Source organism: Mustela nigripes, chromosome 1 (genome assembly GCF_022355385.1).
Source record: "Mustela nigripes isolate SB6536 chromosome 1, MUSNIG.SB6536, whole genome shotgun sequence".
Taxonomy (NCBI): domain Eukaryota; kingdom Metazoa; phylum Chordata; class Mammalia; order Carnivora; family Mustelidae; genus Mustela; species Mustela nigripes.
Genome location: NC_081557.1, coordinates 121,110,639 through 121,132,040, shown reverse-complemented (window position 1 = coordinate 121,132,040; position 21,402 = coordinate 121,110,639). Strand labels below are relative to the sequence as shown.

General features: G+C 49.5%; 1 protein-coding gene across 2 annotated transcripts in view; it reads right to left on the bottom strand.

Moving 5' to 3' along the window:
- The window catches only part of SCARA5 (scavenger receptor class A member 5), a 119,485-nt gene that overhangs the window by 8,910 nt on the left and 89,173 nt on the right, over window positions 1-21,402 (bottom strand). Inside the window, exon 8 of one of the 2 annotated variants that reach the window (XM_059393496.1) lies at window positions 1,857-2,054. In XM_059393496.1, coding sequence (XP_059249479.1) covers window positions 1,857-2,054 — 198 coding nt within the window. The remainder of the gene's footprint in view (window positions 1-1,856; window positions 2,055-21,402) is intronic. The other variant, XM_059393505.1, reaches the window with a different exon arrangement.

Sequence of the window (21,402 nt, the reverse complement as noted above, 5' to 3'; positions counted from 1 at the left end):
TAGTGGATCATTCCAAATCCTTCCCCACACCTGTCAGAACTGTCCTCCTGACAGGTGAGCAGGAACATTCCAGGTCCCAGGGGACTTGAGCTGGAAGGCACATCACAGAGTCTGCAAGCCCTTTTAAGTTACAGACAGGGAGGCCAAGACCCACCTGTGCGCCATGCATGTGGGACTGTTGTTTTAGCTGGGAGTCCACACAGCTTTCTTGCAGTTTAAGGTCTGATGGAGGAAGAAGCGTGTGTGAACGTGAATTTTGTATTTGAGTGTGGAGGTGTATGTGGTGCCATGGATGTTTAGCACATGTCGGTAGGTGTGTAACGAGTGACCCCATTTTATGTGTTGTTCAGGCGGTGCTCACAGCAAGCAGGCCGCGGTACAGAGTGCTCTGTGCTCAGCTGTGTTCCCTCGAATTTCTGTGTTGAAGTCCTAAGCTCCAGCACCCCCGAATGTCACTGTGGAGACAGGCCCCTTAAAGAGGTTATTAAGGTAGGGGCGCCTGGGTGGCTCAGTGGGTTAAGCCACTGCCTTCGGCTCAGGTCATGATCTCAGGGTCCTAGGATCGAGTCCCGCATCGGGCTCTCTGCTCAGCAGGGAGCCTGCTTCCCTTCCTCTCCCTCTCCCTGCCTCTCTGCCTACTTGTGATCTCTGTCTGTCAAATAAATAAATAAAATCTTTAATAAAAAAAAAAAGAGGTTATTAAGGTAAAACAAGGTCATTGTGGGGGGTTCTAATCCAAGATGGCTCTGTCCTTAGAAGAAGAGACACTGACACACACAGAGGGAAGACCTGGTGAAGACGTAAGGAGAAGACGGGCACAGAGGAGCCGAGAACAGAGGCCACGGGAGAAACCAAACGTGCTGACATCTTGACTGTGGACCCTCCAGCCTCCAGAACTGTGAGACATCAAATTTGTTGCTTCAGCCCCACTGGCCTGTGCTATTTGTTACAGCGGCCCAGAACACTAAAGCAGAGAACTGGCTTGAGGGACACACATGGTGCCATGGATGGGGACTGGAGCTGGGCAGAGCTGTCCTCCTCAAAGCGGGAAAGGGATGGATGGTTCAAAGGAGCCATCTGCCCAGAGGAGGTCTGCACCCCTCCCTCACAGTGTCTTGTACCATCGGCAGGAAGGGAGGCGGGCTTGAGCATATTGAAAGGAAAGCAACCAAGATGGTGAAGGCTTTCAAAATCCCGTCACATGAAGACGAGACAGAGTTACTGGAGATACTCATCGGAAGAAGCAAAGACCCAGAGGCGGTCAGGGACAGCCCGTGGAATGATGAGAGCCCGGCCTCCTAAGCCACCTGCTAGGGTCTGAACCCAGGGTCTGCTATTTGCTAGCTGTGGGACCCAGGGCAAGTTATTCAACTTCTCTGTGCCTCTGCTTCCTCATTTGGAAAATGGGGATGATATCTTTATCTACTTCCTAGTGTTGTAAGAGTTAAAGGAGTGAATATTTGTAACATGTTTTGGACCAAGCCTGGACCACAGTGGGCACTATATAAGTATCCAACACTCGCTGTGCACCATCGGAAAAATGTAACAGAGCGAAGTGGGAGTGGATTTGGACCCGAGACGCCGGGCTGAGCATGAGAGCCCACAGGGGAATCCGACAGGAGACAAGAAATAAAAGGAGGTCAATTCAAGGAAAGGAAGAATGTTCTAATAAACAGAACTGTGTGAGGATGTGCCAGCTTGCCTGGGGGACAGCAAGCCTCCCACTGCAGGAAGTATGGGGGACAGAGGCCAGGTGCCCCCTGCTGGGACTGCTGTGGGGGGCACTTGGGCTCTGGGAGGAGACTGACGAAGACTCCTGGCCCTCTCCCCGGGTCCTTGTCCGCCAGAGGGCTTACCTTGCCCGAACCGCGCTGTCCTGTACACCTCCTCCACACCACGGAAGCCCAGCATGCGGCACACCACGTCGCCGTCCTTCTTGTCCCAGCCGTCGTCACACACGGTGCCCCAGCGCCGCTCGTGGTACACCTCCACGCGGCCCTCGTGTGGCCCGGAGCCATTCACCAGCCGGATCATCACGGCTTCCACGCTACCTGCTGGGAGCGGCCCACCGTCACTGCTGTGCTCTGGACACTCCTGGGGCCACCCGGGAACCTGCCCTGCTTTTCCTCTGACCCCCTGCTACACCCCCCACACGGGCCAGAGGGGACTCAGACCAAGACCAGAACAAACCCGGCTAGGTCTCCCCTGGCCCCCGATCGGCCAGCTTCTCTCTACCTTTCTTTTCTCCTTTTAATAGACTTCCTTTTGGGGGACACCTGAGTGGCTCAGTCAGGTAAGCCTCCACCTACCTCTCTGTTGTCGCTCCAATCATGATCTCAGGGTGGTGAGATCGAGCCCCGCATGGGGCTCTGTGATCAGCGTGGAGTCTGCTTAAGATTCTTTCCCTCTCCCACTCCCTCCCCTTCGGCCCCGCTCCCTGCTGAGGTGGGTGAGCCAGCTTGCTCTCAATTAAATAAAAACATAAATAAACAAATACATACATACATCTTTTAAAAAAAGATAGACTTCATTTTTTTTCAGAGCAGTTTTAAGCTCCCAGAGAAATTTCCCATCTCCCCTTTGCCCCTACACAAGCAAGCCTCCCCCCACTATTAGGAGCCCACACCAGAGGGTCGTATTTGTTATAATCGGTGAACCAACCCTGACACGTCATTATCACCCAGAGTCCACTGTTTACCTTAGGGTTCCTTCCTTCTTGATGGACATTCTATGGGTTTGGACAAATGTCTAAGGACATGTATGCAACCATTACAGTATCCTACAGAGTAGTTTTATTGCTCCTCTTCCTCCCTCCCCACTTCCCAGCCCCTGGTGGCCCCTGGTTTTCTTACCCTCTCCATAGTGTTGCCTTTTCCAGAATGTCTGTCATACAGTTGGAATCACACAATATGGAACCTTTCCAGATTGGTTTCTTTTACCTAGTTGTATGCGTTTAGGTTCCTCTATGTCTTTCTCTGGCCCGATAGCTCATTTCTTTAGAACCCTGAAGAATATCCCATGGTCTGGATGGGCCCCGCTTTATGTATTCATTCACCTCCTATAGAACATGTGCCTCCAAGTTTTGGCAATTATGAATAAAGGTGCTTTAAACCCTCCTGTGTAGGTTTTTGTGTGGACATCAGTTTTGAACTCATTTGAGTAAATCCCAAAAGAGTGTGATTGCTGGATTTCTATCCACCTTTTGAAACCTGGTGACCAGTAGTCATACCTGCCAGGGAGGAGAGGACAGCGGGAACACAGAAAACCAAGGGAAGATCCAGACTCTCCCAGCAGGTGGCCTTGCTGTATAGCCCAGTAGCTGGGGACATCCCCACGAAGTGTCTCAGCCCTGAGTCCTGGCATTTGTGCCTACTTTCCCACTAGGCTGTGAGCATGAATGTGTGAAGCCAGACATACATGGGTGTGAATTCTGTCTCTGCCACTCCCTGTCTGTGAGTGGGGGACAGTAGTTCCTCAAATCTAAGTTGCACTTTTTGGGGCACCTGGGTGGCTCAGTTAGGTAAGCCACTGCCTTCGGCTTAGGTCATGATCCTGGAGTCCTGGGATCAAGTCCCACATCGGGCTCCCAGCTCCACAGGGAGTCTGCTTCTCCCTCTGACCTTCTCCTCTCTCATGCACTCTCTCACACACTCCCCTCTCATGCTCTCTCTCACACACTCTCTCGCAAATAAATAAATAAAATCCTAAAAAAAAAAGATGTCCTTTTCATAAGGCACATCACTGTTGTATGTGCTACTAAGAAGGAAAAAGTTCTGCCAGTGACAGTGGCAAGTTACATCGATTGTGAGATGCTTCCAGACTTCAGCGATTGAAATTGTGTGTCACAGAATCTGTGAGAGGTGGCCACAATCCATGAAGAGCTCAGAACAGCACCTGGTACATAGAAGGCTCTTCTTTCTACCTGAATGATCTTAAGAAAGACACACCCTCTCTAAGGGTATGTCACAACATGGGGACAACAGGTAGGGCTATTGTGTAGCCCACATGAAACCATATGGAGGTGCCTGGGGGGCTCAGTTGGTTGAGCGTTGGACTCCTGATTTTGGACTCATGATCTCGGTGTCGTGGGACTGAGCCCCACATAGGTTTCCATGCTCAGCACAAAGTTTGCTCATTCCTCTTCCTCTGCTCCTCCTCCTGTTCATGCTCTCTTTATTTTATTTTATTTAAATTCAATTATTTAACATAGAGTGTATTATGAGCTTCAGAGGTAGAGGTCAGGGATTCATTAGTTGCAGATGACATCCAGTGCTCATTGCATTACACGTCCTCCTGAACGCCCATCACCCAGTTACCCCACCCCCTACCTCCCCTTTCTTTCTCTCTCTTAAAATAAATACATAAATAAAATCCTGGAAAAACTAAATGAAGTCATGTGTATAAGGCTCGGAGCATGGTGCCTGGCACACTGTAGACCCTCAGCAAACCCTAGGCTGCTCCTCCATCTCTTGTGGCTGAAACTCCATCACCTTCATCTATAAACTCTACTTAGCATAGAGCCTGGCTCTAGGAAATGAACAGTAAATGTGCTACATGGATGAATGAAGACTCGTTCCTTTGCAGGATGAAGCATTATGTTATTTCTCTAGGGGGCTACCTGGGGGACTCAAAGAACACTGTAGCAGCTGAAACAAGCCTTAAGATCATCTCAAAACCAGGGAGGGTCTGGCAGGGAGGTCACAGTGTCAGGCCATTCATGCTGCTAGTGTCAGGGTCTCAGAGCAGGCCAGGCAGAGTTCAGGGTGCCAGGTCAAAATAATAATAATGCTGTTAGTGGGAGCTCGGTTCCCCTCATGTGTCTTCTAAGGCCTTTTCACCATCCAGGGGTGGGGTAGCGATCGTCATCCCTCGGGGACCAGAACTTCCTCACTTGACAAGATATCGGAGTGGTCGTTAGGTCTTAAATCTAGTCACACATCAAAATCATTAAGAATGGCTGTGAAATGCAGATTCGTGGGACCACTTGGACCTACTGGATCAGTAGGCGGGAGTCAGGGATCTGTAATTTTTAGAGATGTCCCCCATGATTTCAAGGTATTACATGTACGTGCACAGGCATCTGGGAGTGACGGGAGTAGATGATCTGTAATGTTTTTTCCAGCTCCAGTGTTCAGTGATTCTAAGGCCAGGGAAGAGGTGCAAGAGGTCAAAGTTGTCTCTTTTTTGTTTTTCCTTTTGCAGCCAGAAACCACTTGGGACACATAGGGCACGTAGGGTGGTGGTGAAATCACTGTACCCTGACACGGTGACTCGTGAGTGCCATGATGGCAAAAAGACCCTTATGTGAACTGCCAGAGAAAACAGCAAATCCCATCAAGCTCCCTGCCCAGTAAGTACTGCACTCTCAGACCATTTTTTTCTTCTGTTTTTGGCCAGGTGGGCTGGGGGATCTCCCCTTCCGATGACTGTGACTTCATAGGCCCCTGGAGGAGACGGCAGGATTGATAAACCCCACTTCTGTACCACATGAGAAAGGACAGGAGTTAGAATTGGCCACAAGTCTGTTATGTGCTGCCTGGACTGGGGAAACCCCAAGAATATTCTGTACAGGGGAACCAAAGAAGTCACCAGAAAACCACAGCATTCTCAAGGCGCTGAAAGATCACAGATGGATGACTCTGGAAGGCTTCTTGAAATGTTAAATGGCGTTTTCTACACATCCTTCATCCTCGACCATACTCCTCATATGGATTTGTTGAAAACACAAGCTCATACCAGGCTGTCAAGGCTGAGGAAGGGCAAGGGAACACAGGAGTCCTAGAGAAGGAAAACACGGAGAGAAGCTGGAAGGCAGAGACTGAGTCTGACACAGAGAAACTCCCCAGGGAGTGGTAATGACAGCTAAGCTGGAGGCAGCAGCAGCAAATGAGGCCTGGCCCCTGGCTGGGGGCTTGCCCTGGGTGGGTTGGCCGAAGCTGAGATGTCAGCCCTGATTTCTCACAGACCTGCCTCGCCTCTGTCAGCAGCTTGTTACGGTGGCAGTGGGCCACTCCAGGCCAGCCTCCAGCAGAAGCCTCAGTGTGGGGTCGTAAGTAGAAGAGAGAAGTGACAGGAGAATGTTGTGGGTCTCAGAGCAGGCACAGTTCAGGTGTCAGGTCAAAATAATAGGAAGAGGCCACCTGCGACCCAGGAAGCCAAGGCTGACATTCAGAGTTCCCCCATATCCTCCCTGCTCAGAATTCACTTCACTTCACTGAATTCACTTCATTCATGTCTTTGTTTAGAAAAACAAATGACTAACCATCTGTTAAAGACTTGGTCCTGTTCTAGGAGCTATGGATATATGCTACCCTCAAGGACTGGTATTTTATTTTATTTATTTTATTATTTTTTTATTATGTTATGTTAGTCACCATTCAGGACGTCGTTAGTTTTTGACGTAGTGTTCCATGATTCCTTGTTTACGTATAACACCCAGTGCTCCATGCAGTGCTTGCCCTCTTTAATACCCATCACTGGATGGGCTGGTATTTGAGTGGAAAGACTAGCGGTAAAGCTGAGGGCAGGGGGAGTAACTATGTCCAGGTAATAATGACTGCATGGACAGGAATATATGGACAGGAATAATGACAGAAAGGGGACAGAGAATGAGAGGAGGTGCTATGTTGGTTGAGGAGACAAGGAAGGAAATGGAGAGCGAGGCGTTATGCCATCTTAGGTAAGGAGATAAGAAAGTGAAGAGGGGCACCGGGTGGCTCAGTGGGTTAAAGCCTCTGCCTTCGGCTCAGGTCATGATCCCAGGGTCCTGGGATCGAGCCCCGCATCAGACTCTCTGCTCAGCGGGGAGCTTGCTTCCCTCCCTACCTCTCTGCCTGCCTCTCTGCCTACTTATGATCTCTGTCTGTCAAATAAACAAATAAAAATCTCTAAAAAAAAAAAAAAAAAAGAGCCTTCCCTGAACCACAGCTCCAACACCCACTTTATGACGTCACAGCCCCTTCTACTCACTCATTCACTGATGGCTTCTTCTGGTGGGATGGTCCTAGGTTCTGGACCCCAGGTCAAGGCTATTGGTACAATGACTATACATTCCCAATGAGAAAATAAGGATGTGGTCTGTCATATGATATGGTGGGTACTGGAAGAAATCTGGAAAATGTCATCTGGATGCTGAAATATTGGAATTCCCAGGAGTCTTCGATGTATATGGAAGAGGCAAAAGAATACTTGGAAACAGGACAACTTCAAAAAATTAGACACATGTGGTAACCATAATTACCACATGAGACTCGCAGCATCAATTTCAAGGCTGTCTCTCTGGTTTATGCCCCCACATTCTGCATAAGCCAAGCAAAGTTGCGGCCCTGAGGACTACCTCACCCCCCAGACCGGAGGTTGGCTCCTTGAACCCTGGAACCTGTCCCCTGTAACTTTTTCCCAGATTCAGGGTTTCTCCTCACAATGGAGGCTGAACACAGTCACCCGCTCATGGGATGCGGCATGCCCCAAAAGAATTAAAATGATTCTGAAATCCACATGACCTCCCCTGGACTCATAGAAACGAAACAAAACGAAAATTCTGTCCTAGTTCCGTCTTGTAGAACTTGACACTCAGGCCGGTTTTTGCCTCCTTTTCTTTCATGTAATAAAAGCTCAGCTCTGTGGATAATTTCCTTGGGAAAACCACAGGCTGAGATTTGATCTGATTATGCTACAAACTGCCCCAATGCAGGGCCTTGGACTGTCCCAGGGGCTGTTCCATGGACAGTATCTCTGGCCTCCCAAGAAGCGGCAGGGGAGGCCACAGGCAGGCATGGCCACAGGCCTGAGCGGCCACTTCCTACAAGGCTTTGGGGAATCACCAAATGACTGCCACAGGGCCCCCCTTTCTGGCCTGGGAAGGATGTGATGACTCGGTGTAAGGTTGGGGTTTCTGTGGGCAGAGGGTTTGAACTCTGCCTTTTCCCAGCAGTTTCTGCCCCAGGGCAAAGCTTTCCCACCAAGCAACCAGCCAGCCCTCGGAAACACTCTGACACAGACGCGTCCGCCCCCCACAGAACCAGACGTGGTGCCTGAGAGGCGGTTTCAGCCTGGTTTGTGACCCCCACCCAGGACACTTCTTGTAAGTCTGGGGAGCGAGTGTCTTCCTCAGACACCCAGAGTGGTCCACGAGGAGTATGTGGGGCCACTGGAGGTCAAGGAGATACCTCTCTGCATATGATAGGAAAGGAGAATGGCAGGCAGACATTTTGGATGGTACAAAACTCAGGCACGCCTAGGCCAACAGAAAGAGGGCTCGCCCCAGCGGAGGGCAAAGGGTAAGAGTGCTCCTGGCGACCGCAGGCTTTGGTAATTGCGTGTGACTCCTTTAATAACTGCCTTTGCATTGTCTGACAGGCTCCTTGACCTCGTTCTTTTTAAAGGTTTTATTTTTTTATTTGAGAGAGAGAAAGCATGAGCAGGGGGAGGGTCAGAGGGAGAGGGGGAAGCAGACTCCCTACTGAGGAGGGAGCCTGACATTGGGCTCATCCCAGGACCCCAGCATCAAGACCTGAACGGAAGGCAGAAGCTCAGCAGACTGAGCCACTCAGGTGCCATTCCCTATACCATTTACCTCTTTCTTTATAGCCCACCTCAGGGGGCTCTGAAAAATCCTTCCTGAGCAAAATGAAAACCAACAACCCCACTGAAAACCCTGCCCCCCACCGATCCTTACGTGGATATCTGATTTTCATTCACAGAGGGAACCCTCTGAGTTCTCTTGTTCTGGGGTCTCTACCCCGCAGACTGGACCCCACCTGGATATGTGCCCATGGCTTGCAAGCAGAAAGGGCAGTCATGACCACAAGTTCTTTGCAAAAGGAGCACACTCTGGAAAATCCGAGGTCAAGGGAAATACCAAGGAACTGTTACTCATCCAAAACCTGCAGGACAACCTGGAGAGTTTTCTGACTTGAGAGCTTGGCCTGGTCCCTGGCCCAGGAAATCTTGGGCAGAGCGTCTCCTAGTACAACCCCAGAGCAGAGACATCCAGATGTTTACAGGATCAGACCTCTGTGTCTTTTGGCCCTGCTGCCAGATTTGGAATCAGAGGTGCTCCTCTTTTACATAGAGAAGCAGACAGAGAAGAGTGCTTTCAAAAAAGCTCATTTCGGAAGTGGTGACTTCTTTGTCTGACTGTGTAAGCCCAGGGGAAGAAGCTCACGAACAGGAACCTAGGGCAGAAGACCAGCTCTCTCCAGCTGGGCAGCCTCCCTACCCTCTCCCAGATCAAAAGGATCAAGCATTTCTCCAACAAACTTTCTAAAGCATCGGTAGTGCTAATCTCTGCTTGGAGCTTTCTGCCTAGCTGCAGCTCCAGACCATAGAACCCACCTCCTCATTTCCTGACCTGCTCTACTGACCCTTATCACCCAGGCCACCGCTGGGACCTGCCACGAGGCCCTGGTCCATCCTCCTGCAGGAGGACTCCAGATCCGCTCCAGTCCTGGCCTGGCCCCTCCATCAAGGGGCAGGGGTGCTGAGGCACAGATGGGGTCAGAGCGTGGAGAACAAGCCATGGTGTCCGGACTGGGGATCTTTACATACTCTGGGGCTATCTCTAGCAATGACTTCTCCAAGCTTAGTAGGGGCTACAGACTACTGCAGAGAGCTGCTTTTAATCACATTGTCTCAAACGATGGGGAAGCCTAGAATTTGCCAGCTGCCGGGGACTTGGAGATCACACCATGCAAACTGTTTGTGTGATACTTGAGGATACAGAGGCTCAGAGAGGTGATGGATCTGGCCCATGGTCATCTCATAGCTGGGAGTAAGTAGAAGAGCTGGGACCTGACCTTGAAACTCAACCCTTGAGACAATTCTCTGTCTATACCATTCTTTCTTCATTTTTCACGAGATCACTCATTCTTTCTGAGCTCTCTGGGGGTCGGGGGGAGTCCCCTGATTCTGCCTTATGACTCTGATGCGAGATGCCTTTTGATGGAGAGTCACATTAAAAATAATTCCTTTAACCCTTGAATTATAATGCTTCTACACTCAATTCGTAGGAACAGTTTGGCTTCTCCTATGCCTTATGGGAGGACCAAGAATGCGGGGATGTCCTTGTGAAGTGCAGCAACTGCCGAGTTTGTATTTGAAGATGACCATGTCTCTGTTTCCAGGGTAGGGGAAAGAGAAACCAGCCTTAGCTTTTGAGAACGGTGCTAATATTTACTGAACCCATGGTGATTCCACCTTCTGTGCACAGATTTGGGGTGCTGAAGATGCATTATGTTTATTAGCTTTTTATACATGTCTTCATCAATGTATGTATTTCTCTTTTTAATTATTCATTTACTTATCCATCCAGATGCATTTCTGGAATCCGACCACCTTCCAGAATTATACTAGGGGCTAAGGATGGATTAGTGTCATCTTTGCCCTTAAACCTGACTAACGAACTGATGGTCTACAACGGATAAGAGCACAGAACATCAGAGCTGGCAGAGGCCTCCCGAGTCCAAACCCTCACCTAGAGATGAGGGAACTGACATTCAGAGAGAAGAAGGAACCAGCAGTCACCGGGACATCAGATTCCTTTCTTTCTAGATCACTGCTCCTTCCAACACAGACCATTTTCAGTACCACCTAAGCCATAACACAGTTAGCTGGTCTGAGGTTACACCAGTAACCAAGACGGTGGCAGGCTGACACTCCCCAGACTGGGGCACTGTTTGAGAGAGCTCAAGCAAAGCCTGGGGTCTCTGAGAATTATGGAAACACAGCCCATGTTCCCTTGGGCAGAGAAACGGGGCTTTGTTTGTCCATGATCCCTTGATACGTAATATGGTGCCGGGTTGGCTGAAGATGCTGATTCAGTGTCGAGTGGGATGGAGGGCAGATGGGTTGATGGACGCTTGAGTTTGCTAGTGGGTATGATTGGAATCCCCAGCTGAATGCCTCATGTTTCTTGCGTCTCTCTGGATCTTTCCTGTATCTCTGCTTCTAGTACCTTCAGTGCCTGACTATGCAAAATGGGTCTGTGCCCATCCACGGATCCCATCAGCTTGGGCAGGAGTGGTGTTACCCTGGGATAGAGGCCATGTGCTCTCCATGCACACACCGACTGGGGGCCCTGGTCCTGGGTTGCATCTACTTGGGCTGTCTTGTAGACATCTTGCATCTACTTGTAGACTCCCTACTGTTGCTCGATCTCTAAGTACTGACCCAGTCCTGAGGACACAGAGGCATATACCCATGCTTCTCCTCAGGGCACAAAAATGCTACAAGGCGATTCCAGGCCATCCCTGCCAGCACCATGAGAGATCCAAGACAAGTGGTGTGGTGTGGTGAGGAGGAGGAGGGGACTGATGAGGGCTAATCAAGCCACAGTGCTAATGTTCTTAAGTCTAGAGGCACTAAGATACTTTTTAAAGATACTTGACAGTCTTTACCTGTCATACCCGCTGTCCAGGGTTGTTAAGGGCACATCACTGACAAAGACTCTCTGCTTGACCAAACCCTAGGCAGGCTCCTAGGAGGCCTCAACTTTGACCCATGAGGTCTTGAACGAAAAAGAACATAATTACTAACAGCTCAAGGCCATATCCCTGGAATGACCCCAGCCTCCTTTAACGTGCCTGCCTTAGAAAACTCAAGGCTTCCGAAAGAATTTACTGTTTGTTCCAGGCAACACCTGAAGATAGGGCCCCATCTCCCAGGCTCTGTGGGAGGGAAGGAGCCTAACTTGGATAAGAACCAGTTAGCAAACCCAGATGGGTTTTCTAGGGACCCACCTCCTTCCTGCTTTTTGTCATTTTTCACTTTTCTGACTCTTCTGAATCTCCACTCACTCACTCCCTCTTCACTCATTCTCTCTTTATTTATTTATTTTTTAAAGATTTTATTTATTAATTTTTTTCAGACAGAGATCACAAGTAGGCAGAGAAGCAGGCAGAGAGAGAGAGGGAGAAGCAGGCTCCCTGCTGAGCAGAGAGCCTGATGCGGGGCTCGATCCCAGGACCCTGGGATCATGACCTGAGCCGAAGGCAGAGGCTTTAACCCACTGAGCCACCCAGGGGCCCCTCGTTCTCTCTTTAAATCACCCCGTCTCTTCTCTACACGTGGAAGTTGAATTCAGTTCACACTGGCCTCTTCTCTATTGCAAGAATATGTTACTAATTTAAGATCTGTCCTGACCACTTTAACTAGCATCCGGCTTTGTTTAACTCTCACATCAGATGCGATAAGACTGGCATTAGACAAGGCCAAGGTGTACGTCACACTCCCTGCCTGCGAGCACTTCCTTACACATGGGTAATGCCATGAATGACTAGTCTGGCTCAAGACCTTGGACCACCTTGAGGATGATTAGCAGGACCACCCAGATTCCCTTAGGAATGTGAGTTGGGGGGATATGGAGATAAATGATCAGAAGCAACCTCAAGGCACTGAAATTAATAAGCCACATTGGAGATGAGACACAAACCCCAACTGCTGTGGCCCCCAGAACTGCCTTGAATTCTGGATGACCTTTGCATCCTAGACTCCACAAGGCCTGTTTGTATTATGATCCGTGATCTTCCAAAGTCTTCCCCAGTGGCCTTACTATAAGCCGCCATTACTTGAAGTGACCCAGTGAGTCTGGTCCTTGCTACCAAAGATGCCCAAAGAGAGAACCTGGACATGCATCAGTAAGGCCTGGTTAGCTACTTGCTTCTTGGGTGCTGGGTGGATATGGGAATTAGGATGGAGGAGAACACAGTGGTGATAATCCCCGAGGGGAGGCAACAGGGGAAATTAGAAAGAGCCTGGTTCTGGACTCAGGAACAGGGTTCGAATTCTGGCTCCACTATTGGCCAGATCCAACCTCTCTATACCTCCTTCTTCTTAAAATGGGTATAATGGGGGTGGTTGGGAGCCACATCACATGTGACGAACTTGGTACATCAGGGGCACCCGTCACTGGGAGGCCCCCCGCTCCCCACCAACTGGCTGTCCCATACTTTGCCCAGCAACTTGTCGTCAACCCTGAGGGTCTTCATGGGTTGCTGAGGAGGGCTGGTAGACAGTCGCCTGAGCTGGGATCATAGCCTTGAAAGCTTCTTTGCGAAGTCAGCCTGCTGTGTGGGGAGTGGGGGCAGGGGGGCTCACCCCTCCAGTTGGATTCATCTCCTGACTTCCTCTGCTCTCCCCAGAGCTCAGTTCCTGGCTTCTTAGTATATTAAGGGAGGGGGATAAGGGGCGTCAGCAGCAGTCTGACTCCTGCTGTCAGCAACTTTCTGCTCACTAATGCGAGCTGAATGTGACTCTTGAAGCAAAGCAGCTTCAGAATGGTCCAGGAATGCAGCACTCTGGCTGAGGCTGCTCTGGGGCTCCAAGCACAGACCTTACAAATCTAATAGGTGGGGTTTTGCTTCTCGAAACAAATGTTTCTTTGCTCTCTTTGCCTTATAAATATATACATAGGAAAAGCAATTTCCCAAAGCAGGCTGGGTCTAGTCCAGATTCGCCTGGCTCTGAATCCTTGAACCCCAGAACTGGAAAGAGCCCTGGATGTCAGTCTTGAACCTCTGATCCCACTTTAAACACAGGAATCCTCTCCACTCCGTACCGGTCTTGACAGGGGCTCGTCCTGCCTCCCGTGGGAGCCCGTTCTAGGAGTTTACAGCCAGGATCTGTTTTCATTTACAGCGTGCTGGCATCTCTGGATGGCTCCAGGGGTTTTCGTCCAGATGACTCCCTACCTTGTTTTCCTCTATATGCTTCGGGTTTCACAGTTATTGGGAAGCAAAAGGCAGAATATCTTCCTCTTTCTCCGGCATTGCGTGAGAGCACAACCGAGGGAGTGGTTTCATCACTGGGTCCCTCAGCAGGTCTGAGAGGACAGTTTAATTAAGGACACCTTAATTAAGAGGTTGCTGAATGGCCAGTGGCTGCCATCTCATAACCAGTTTCCAGGGCTGGGCGAAGCTTAGAAATGTCTACTGCCCGTGGAGCTTGTCTGCCTCTGGCTCAGAACTGCCCCAAACCCAAATACGGCCAAGCCATGCTCTAGACAGCACCCCTCCACTCCCCCTCGGAGATTTCAAATCAAGGATGGGCTCTGAAGGGAACTAACACATACGCAGGTCCTGTGACATGCCAGACGCCATACACAGTGATTCATATGTGCATTCTCTCATTGATTCTTCACGACAGATCCATGAGCTTATCATGGATCTCATGTCATAAAGGAGAAAATGCACCCAGAGAAGCCAAGCAATTATCCCAGGGTCGCACAGCGGCTACCAGGGAGAGCCAAGGAGAAGAGCAAAGGCCTTTCATTTTCAAACCTCAAAGCTGACTACCAGGCTAATACTTTAGACAAAATTTAATGACGACTGTCTTCTTACAAAAAGTGCCTTTCACCTACTACCCAGCAGCCCTACGGGGTCTGCAGGAATTAGTGTCTTTAAGAGTAAGGGCAGGAGCCTTGGTGTTAAGGTGGTTCTAAGACCTGGGCTGCAGGTAGGAATCATGGGGGGGGTGGTGTGCTTTAAAATCTAGCCCTGCGGGGGCTTTGAGCAATTCTTGGGTAATATCTGTGCACCTGGGGTAGAGAAACACTGCATGAAGGACTGATCGGGGATCAAGCCCTGGCTACACAGCTTATCAGTTGTCGGTCCTTGTAAGACACATAGGAATCACCTCTTCCAGGAGGGCTTCCCTGATCTGTCACCCCAATACACGTTCCCCACATATTAGCAATATTATACCGTCATTCCCTCTTTCAGGTCTGTGTGTACTCATCAGGGTAAGCTCCGTGAAAGGGAAAGCTGTTCAGCACCCTTGTGGTCCTCATCTGTGGGAAATGTGGTCGGTCCTCACTTGTGGGCACAGGGCTTAACCCGTTGTACTGAGTGAGTGAGTGATCGGGTGTATGAATGGGATTCACAGCTTTCTGCTGGGCTCCAGGAACGGAACTGGGCTGGGCTCCGGGAGACCCTGCTTGGCTGTGCATCAGAAGGGCCCCCTGGAGCCCAGGGCACTTTGCTTCTAAAGGCTAGAAGAGGAGGAAAACCCAGCCTGAGTCCGAAACATCACAGCTCTCTTCCGTTTGTTTATCCTGCCTTCTAGGCCAAAGCAAAACAAGTTAAAAGAAAGGAGGTTGTGTGGAATAGAAATAAACACACGGGGCTGGGAAAATAGGCTCTGATTTTCTGCAGCTGCAGAGTAGAGCCCCGGGGATAATTTGGACCATCTGCCCATTAAGGAAGTTGAACTTTTCTTTCTCTTGTGAAGAAAGAACTCCCCGTGGCCCCCGCCAGCCCTCAGCACAGGGGATCTGCACCCCACCTCCCCGAGGTGGGGGACGCTGGGCTCCGACCTTCTCTAGACAGGACACTGCTCTCTGCCCTGACATCTGTGGGAAATGTGGTCCTTATGGGAAGGACAGAAGCCATCCCACAAGCAAACTAAGGAATTTCTGGTCAAGCTCTGCTGGAGGGCATCACTTTTAAAATGCGGTCTGGCCTGTGGGTGTGTTTTATAAAATGTTACTTCCCAGTGGTAATCTGCTCTTAACTTAATATGGTGCTTGTGCCTCTTCAAAGCACTTTTGTGTCCCTGGTTTCATTTTGATCTTTGCAGCCCTCCCCTCAAGAGGGTGGTACTTATAATACCCATTTTCCAGGGGGGGAAGCTGAGAGTCAGGGAAGGAAGTATTACACTGTAAACTGGCCACACTAGGGTCTGTCTCCAACCCCAGGGGCATACTTGGGGCTCTCATGGGGTCCTTGGGCCTTTGCTTTGTAGAAAGAGCAGCACAGATACTCCCAAATTAGCACTGAGCTTAGTACACTGGATTTTTTTTTTTTTTAAACTGTTTTTAACGTTGGTCTTCCCAACTCTGTTGCCTGTTCTTTTGGAAACTGGGAGCTAGTCTGGTCTGATTTTCTTTCTCCGATGACTTGCTCATGGCTGCCCAGCTCCTCGTAGAAGTTCACTCTGATGTGTCAAATTTGATGATCAAATAATAAATGCTTTTCCCACCCAGCCCTGAACCAGGAGCTCACCCCATCATAGTGGGAATGCCTAGAGGGGGATTTATGGGAATTTACTGGGCAGCCCAGTGGAGAGGTAGAGTTCTTTGCCCTGTTTTTGCTCTTGGGCATCTCAAAGGGCAGTGAAGGGTCAGTGAGTGGCAACAGGCCTTTAGGAGGAGAAAGAAATGCAGTTGAGCTGGGAGAAAGTTAAAACCACTGAACTCTCATTTTATCATGCCTGTAGCTGTAGGAGGCTCCAAAGTTTATATGGCATTCCTCTAAAGTCTTTGTGGACCTGCCACCTTTACCTCCAGGTCCCCTGTCCAGGATGGGTGGCCTTTGTTAAAAAGGTACTTTCCCCTCTGCCCTCACCCACACTGTCCCCACCCTGCCCTGTCTCCTCTCTCAGTTCCATTCTCCTTCAAGTTCAGGGTCTGAGAGTCCTTGGCTGGGATGCTTCCCAGCGCTGCTACTGTAACTTCTTGAAGGCAGAGCCTGCCTCCAGCACCATGTACACCTCTTTCTAGATTTATGACCTCGGGCGAGTAATCTGACCTCTCAGCAGAGTTTCCCCATCTGGTCCATGCTTTAGAAAGTTATTCAGAAATACATGTGAGCTCCGTGACTGGGGTGCTTGATTCTCAAGAAATAGTTGAACTCAACCTAAGACCCAAGGATCATGCTGGGGGTAGAAGAGAATGGGGGGGGGGGCAAGGACGGAGGCCCTGTGGCAAGGGACTGGCCCAGCATTTGAGTCAGTGAGGAAGCCAGCCGTGACCCCCGCCTCTACACCACACCATCCACAAGACCTCCCAGGATGTCCACAGGCCTGGCCTCCTGCTTTCATCTTCTCTTTCTCCCATCAGAACTCTACAACAGTGAGCTTTCGGAGACAGGCAGAAGGCCAGGACTCAGGGAAGTCCCTCTCGATAACTGGTTCCAAGGACACCCCAGCGGTGTTCACCGTTGTCCAAGGGCAGGACGGGAAGCAGAGCCATGTATTTAATACAGAGGCGGCTATGGCTGACTCAGTGACGTCACAAAGCCCCCATGCAGACCTCCCAGGTTCAATCTGCAGGGCCTTGGGCAGGCTCGACCTCCAACATCAGAGCAGGGAGAGCAGTGGGGGTGGGATTAAGAACAATTCCTAAGTTTGTTTGAGCTGCTTTCTCCATAAACAGTTCAACCACGCCTGGTTTTAATGTATGCCTCAACTGAAAACTTCTTCATACAAAACCCACATCAAAGACCAGAACTTCAGTTCTTCCATGGTTCCAAGGTGGTGTTGTTACAGAAAATTCGCTGTTCACCTTCAGCCTGAGGTCTGTATTACAAAAAGAGTTTTCTTCACAGGCATCTGGGTGGCTCAACCGGTGAAGCGTCTGCCTTCAGCTTAGGTCATGATCCCAGGGTCCTGGGATCGAGCCCCATGTCCGGCTTCCTGCTCGGTGAGGACTCTGCTTCTTCCTCTCTCTCTGCCCACCCCCGCATGCTCTCTCTCTCTCTCAAATAAATAAAATATTTAAAAAAAAAAGTTTTCTTTGGGGCAAATCCCAGAAATCACCATGTGTTTGCCAGGGAACTGGGAATGCCAGTCCTTGTGGGGGCTGCTTCTAGACTCCTCTTGGAAGGACGAAGACAGCAGTGTCAGCTAAATGTGGGTAATAAGAGCAACAAAGACAGGGCATGTGATGCTCCCTTGCTCTCTCACCATGAAACAAGTAGGTGCTTCGGGAACAATCGACCTCTGCTGGCAGTATGAAAGAGCCCCACGCATGGTCAGTTAGAAGGAGCAAACCTTCCCAAATTTCATTGACACACCTCATCCCAAATTCCTAACATTAGCTGCAAACCAGGGCTTGCTTCTGTTCCAGCTCGCCCTTGGCAAGGGCCCTCGGTTGGGTCCTGCTTTCACTTAGCTTGTCTGCAGAATTGGGGTACAGTTGCCCCTTGAACAACACGGTTTTGAACCACGTGGGTTCACTTATACGCAGGTATTTTCCAATAAATACAATACCATTCCGTGTATATATGTTTATTCTCTTCCTTATAATTTTCTTTTCTCTCACATACTTTATTATGAGAATAGAGCTTATCACGAGCTTGCTAATGACCTCTTAGCACCCTTCTGCCTCCCAGCGAGCACCCATTCCTGCAGAGGGGCTCTGTTTCTCCTCACCCAAGCAGGTTTTCCTCACCAGACCCACATTGCAGCTCTTACTGGCTCCCCTTTCAGAAGACACCAATAGCTTCCATGCCAAGCACTCCAGTACTCGCAGGCAGCTGCCCCCCAACCACCCCCCACCACCCCCACTCTACCACCTGGTTTCTTAAAGGAGCCAGATCTTTTGTTTTTTCCAGGCCCTCCTGAATTGATTTTAAGCCAGTCACACCAAGGGCAGCACGGATTAATCTAAATTGAACTGTTTTCTGCACATAGCGATTTAAAGCTCTCCTGGAAGGGGTCACTAGGAAGCTTTCAGGAAAAGTCGGTAGATTTGTTTTTGGAAGGCTTAAGATAAACTCTTGGCAAACCAGAATGTCTGGTAGGCCAGATCCAATCCTCTGCAGAGAATAGGAGGTTAAAAAAAGAAAAAAAAAAAATGAGGACATTGCTGTAGGGGAGGCTGAGGGCCTGGCCTCTGTGCTGCCTTGCCAGTGGGGCCAGAGGGGACTTGGGTCTCAGGCTTGTTACTCTGCAACCTGTACTGCTCCTCTAGAGCTCACGTCTCATCTTCTCCGGAGGACTTTCTAAAAGGGGAGCAGCTCCGCCAAGAGAAGGAGCAAGAGGAGCGGAGAAACGTGGACTTGGAATATGGACTTTTCCAGGGGGAGGGAGAGTCTGCCTACTGTGATCCTGGCCTTGGTCTCAGAGTTGAGGTTCACTGCAGATGGCTGAGGCTTCATTTTCATGACCTTGACTTGTGACCCTTTGGTCCCAGCTCCAGTGTGCTTCTCCGCCTGGCCAGTCACCTCTTGTTGCAGCCGTGTCACTCCCTGCTTACACCCATTCTCCCATTCTGGCTTCCCAATGCCCAGAGGTCAACCCTAAACTCCTGACCACTCACCCCCATATACCTCTCAGGCCATAAATCTCATCTCACCAAACTATTTGGGTTATTGGGCAATGCTCTCCTGTTTCATGCATGGTTCTCTTTACCTGGAATACCTGGGCCTTCCACACCCACCTGTTGGATGCCATTTTGTCAAAGACACCTTATCAAGTGATTCCCATAGGAACAGGCAGGATTCACCTCCATATATAACATCTACGATAGTCCTCACCACAAGCCACTGTGATCGTGTGTTTGTGAGTCTTTCTCACGTGCTAGACAGTGAGCTCCTCAAGATGAGGCCAGACCTGACTCCTCTTTGGTTCCCCAGCGGCCAGCCAGTTCCTCAGTACCAGTTTGCCAAAGAAGAGAATAAAGCAATGCTCTCCTCCCTAAATGTTTCCTTCTTGTCACGTTTCTGTCTTTTCTTTATGATGGAAGTGAGGGAGGTCGATCTGTCTCACTTCTTGTCCCTTCCATAGCCTGTTCCACACCAGCCCATTTCTGACCCACGGGCTTCTGGCCTTTGCTGTCTCTGTCATTCCTGCTCAGTTTCTATCCTATTCTCTCATCCATACAGACAGGTCCTGGTTGCTCATTTCTGGCTCTCTGGCGCCTCCCATTCTGCCTCAGCCTGGACTGAAAGCAGGGTTTGCCGTGGGACACCTTTTCCAAGTAGACCCTGTGTCCCTATGTATTTTCAGTCACTAGACATAAACTTAGGGGAGGAGACACTTGACTATCTCCACACACACAAACTTGTCCCCATCTCCACACATGCATCTGTCCCACCCACGCTGTGTGAGGATAAAGAGAAGGAAGGAAGGGTTATGCGACCTGAACGGGTGTGTGAGGGAACAGAGCCTGCTGTGTGCCGGTGCAGCCGTGGATGTTACATCAGGCAGGCCCGTGGGCTCGGGTGACCCAGTCCGAGGGAACAGGGGAAGCAGGCCAGGGCAGGGCTTTGCTGGTAGATGCAGAACCCCCGGTGTGAAAACTGGGCTCTGGCCTATTGTGGAGCCACAGGTGGTCAAGGTGTGGTGAAAGTAAGCAAACTATGAGACAGGAAAGAAGAGCTTCGAAGTGAGAATTAGCACTTGCATATCAAACCCACTGAAAATAGACAGTGGCCCACGAAGACTCCAAGCTGTCAAAGGCCAAAGAGAATAAAAGGTAGTCCCAGGAGGCAGCAAAGGATGGAGAGTGGGCTCAAGGTCTGACAGGCCTGACTTAGAAGCTGGCTCTATCCTTTATGAACTCTGGTGACCTTGGGCAGCTTCCTTCTTCCCTACCATTAGCCTCCCCCTCCCTCGAAAGCGGACAGAGCCATGTCTCCTGAATAGTACTGTGAAAAGTTAGGGAAATATTGTGCACAGAAACTTGACTCCTCTCCGTTTGAGTTACATGGCTGAGAGTAGTATTATGTGAGTGGTTAATTTTTCTTAGAAATGCGGTTTACTTTTAGAGTGTGTTGTTGCTGTGGTGTTAACGTTGTATAAGAAATTACAGATATGTACGCAGTTACGTTAATAAAGAAATGTATTTGCATAGAAAAGGTCTAGAAGCTCCGTCTCTACTGGCCAACAAGAATGCTAACTTCAGGTGCCAAACGGATTCCCCGGGCACCCTGGGGCAGCTAAGTGTAAGTGCAGGCATGGGAAGAAGGGAGTTCATGCACTCTGAAGGACTCTTTGCATTCCTTATTCTAACACAGAGACGGAAATATTTCAGCAGCTGTGGAAAAAATTGCCCAGAAATCACCTCCCAGTTAATTTCTTTTGAGCTTACACTACACAACAGGGGGCTCACGGCTCTTCCCCACCCTGCAAACTTACTTCTCTAAATACTGAAAACACGTTACAGCGTGTTAAATATTTTTCAGGTTTTCTGAGATGCCACTGAGAACTATCAGCAAGCACTGACTTAGAATTTACCCCGGGTCATTCTGCATATTTTTTTTCCACGGGAAACCAAATTGAGGAAAAGTTTTCAAACAATTGGAACTTATATCCTGCTTTAAATTCATGCTGTGAGACTTAAACAAAACTGGATCCTTAACCCGCCCCTGAGCTGCAAAAATATTATTTATTTTTCCTGTAAATGGACCATATATGAGAATAAAACAAATGTCTTTCTGTCTTGAGATATGTATATGTAACTTTTTTTTTCCTGGCCAAATTCCCAAAAGCCAAACATCTAACCGAATGACTGATATCAGCCTTACCTTAAAAAAAAAGAAAAGAAAAGAAAAGAAAACTTGACCTCTTATAAAGCAGAAATCAGGAGATCTGGATTCTAGACTCAGTCTGAACCATGACCTGGCCATGGAATGTGGGGATTCTCTCCAGCTCTCCGTTCATGGTCCCTGTTCAATGAACAGG